The 1009-nt window shown below is 44.6% G+C and overlaps 1 protein-coding gene across 1 annotated transcript in view; it reads left to right on the forward strand.

The window, feature by feature from the left end:
- The window catches only part of LOC111146319 (LIM homeobox 2), a 19388-nt gene extending 18972 nt beyond the window's left edge, over positions 1–416 (forward strand). The window contains exon 5 of the mRNA XM_022501824.1: positions 94–416. Within this exon, the coding sequence (XP_022357532.1) occupies positions 94–381 (288 nt within the window). The 3' untranslated portion in view covers positions 382–416. The remainder of the gene's footprint in view (positions 1–93) is intronic.
- The last annotated feature ends 593 nt before the right edge of the window (positions 417–1009 follow it).

Raw genomic sequence — 1009 nt, forward strand, 5'->3', positions numbered from 1 at the left:
GGGGGGGGGGGCGGGTGCTGGCTCTGTTGCTCTCCAGATCCTGCCTCCCTTCTCCTAACCAGCGCTTCTCTCTCTCTCTCTCGCCCCACGCAGGTCTGGTTTCAGAACGCTAGGGCCAAGTTCAGGCGCAACCTCTTACGGCAGGAAAACACGGGTGTGGACAAGTCGACAGAGGCAGCGTTGCAGACGGGGACGCCATCGGGGCCGGCCTCGGAGCTCTCCAACGCCTCGCTTAGCCCCTCCAGCACGCCCACCACCCTCACAGACTTGACCAGCCCCGCCCTGCCAACTGTGACGTCCGTCTTAACTTCTGTGCCTGGCAACCTGGAGGGCCACGAGCCTCATAGCCCCTCACAAACGACTCTCACCAACCTTTTCTAGTGACTCACGCCCTCCCCTCCCCCCCACAATTTCTTTAAAAAAGAAATTATCTTTAGTTGAATTCCAAGTGTATTTTAAAATAGAGGCTTTGAGCAACTAACTAACCACATTTTAGGATCTCGCCTGGAAACAGAGGAAGAAAATAATTGTGTGTCCCGCTAATGCAGCGGTGTGGACTTGAGGAATTACTTGGAAAATCTATCTGCAACACAACATTTGTGTCACTGTACAGTTTTGTGGACTGAGCGAGGAAAAACAACAAATAATTTAAGTTGGCTAGAGCTTCTGTATTTTCAAAGACTGCCACGTGCCTTAGGAATACTGTTTTATCTCCATACTTTGGATGACTTGTTCATTTTTCTCTCCCTCTTTTTCTCTCTGTATATTTATGACCAGAGCAAAAATGTAAAAAAAAAAAAAAAAAAAAAAAAAAAAATTTTTATTATTTTAAATAGTCCAAAAAAGAAAAAAAACAAAACAAAAAAAAAAAACGAAAAATCAAACCCCCTCCAACGGTCGCTTTGTTGTTTTAGAATTTTAAGGTGGAAGTCTGTTCGAATATCAGAATTTGTAAAATCTAACCAGTAATAAAACCACTTATTGAAACTAGTTGATGCTGCTGCTGTTT

Source organism: Enhydra lutris, unplaced genomic scaffold (assembly GCF_002288905.1).
Source record: "Enhydra lutris kenyoni isolate GAN:26980312 unplaced genomic scaffold, ASM228890v2 scaffoldscaffold13, whole genome shotgun sequence".
Lineage (NCBI taxonomy): Eukaryota > Metazoa > Chordata > Mammalia > Carnivora > Mustelidae > Enhydra > Enhydra lutris.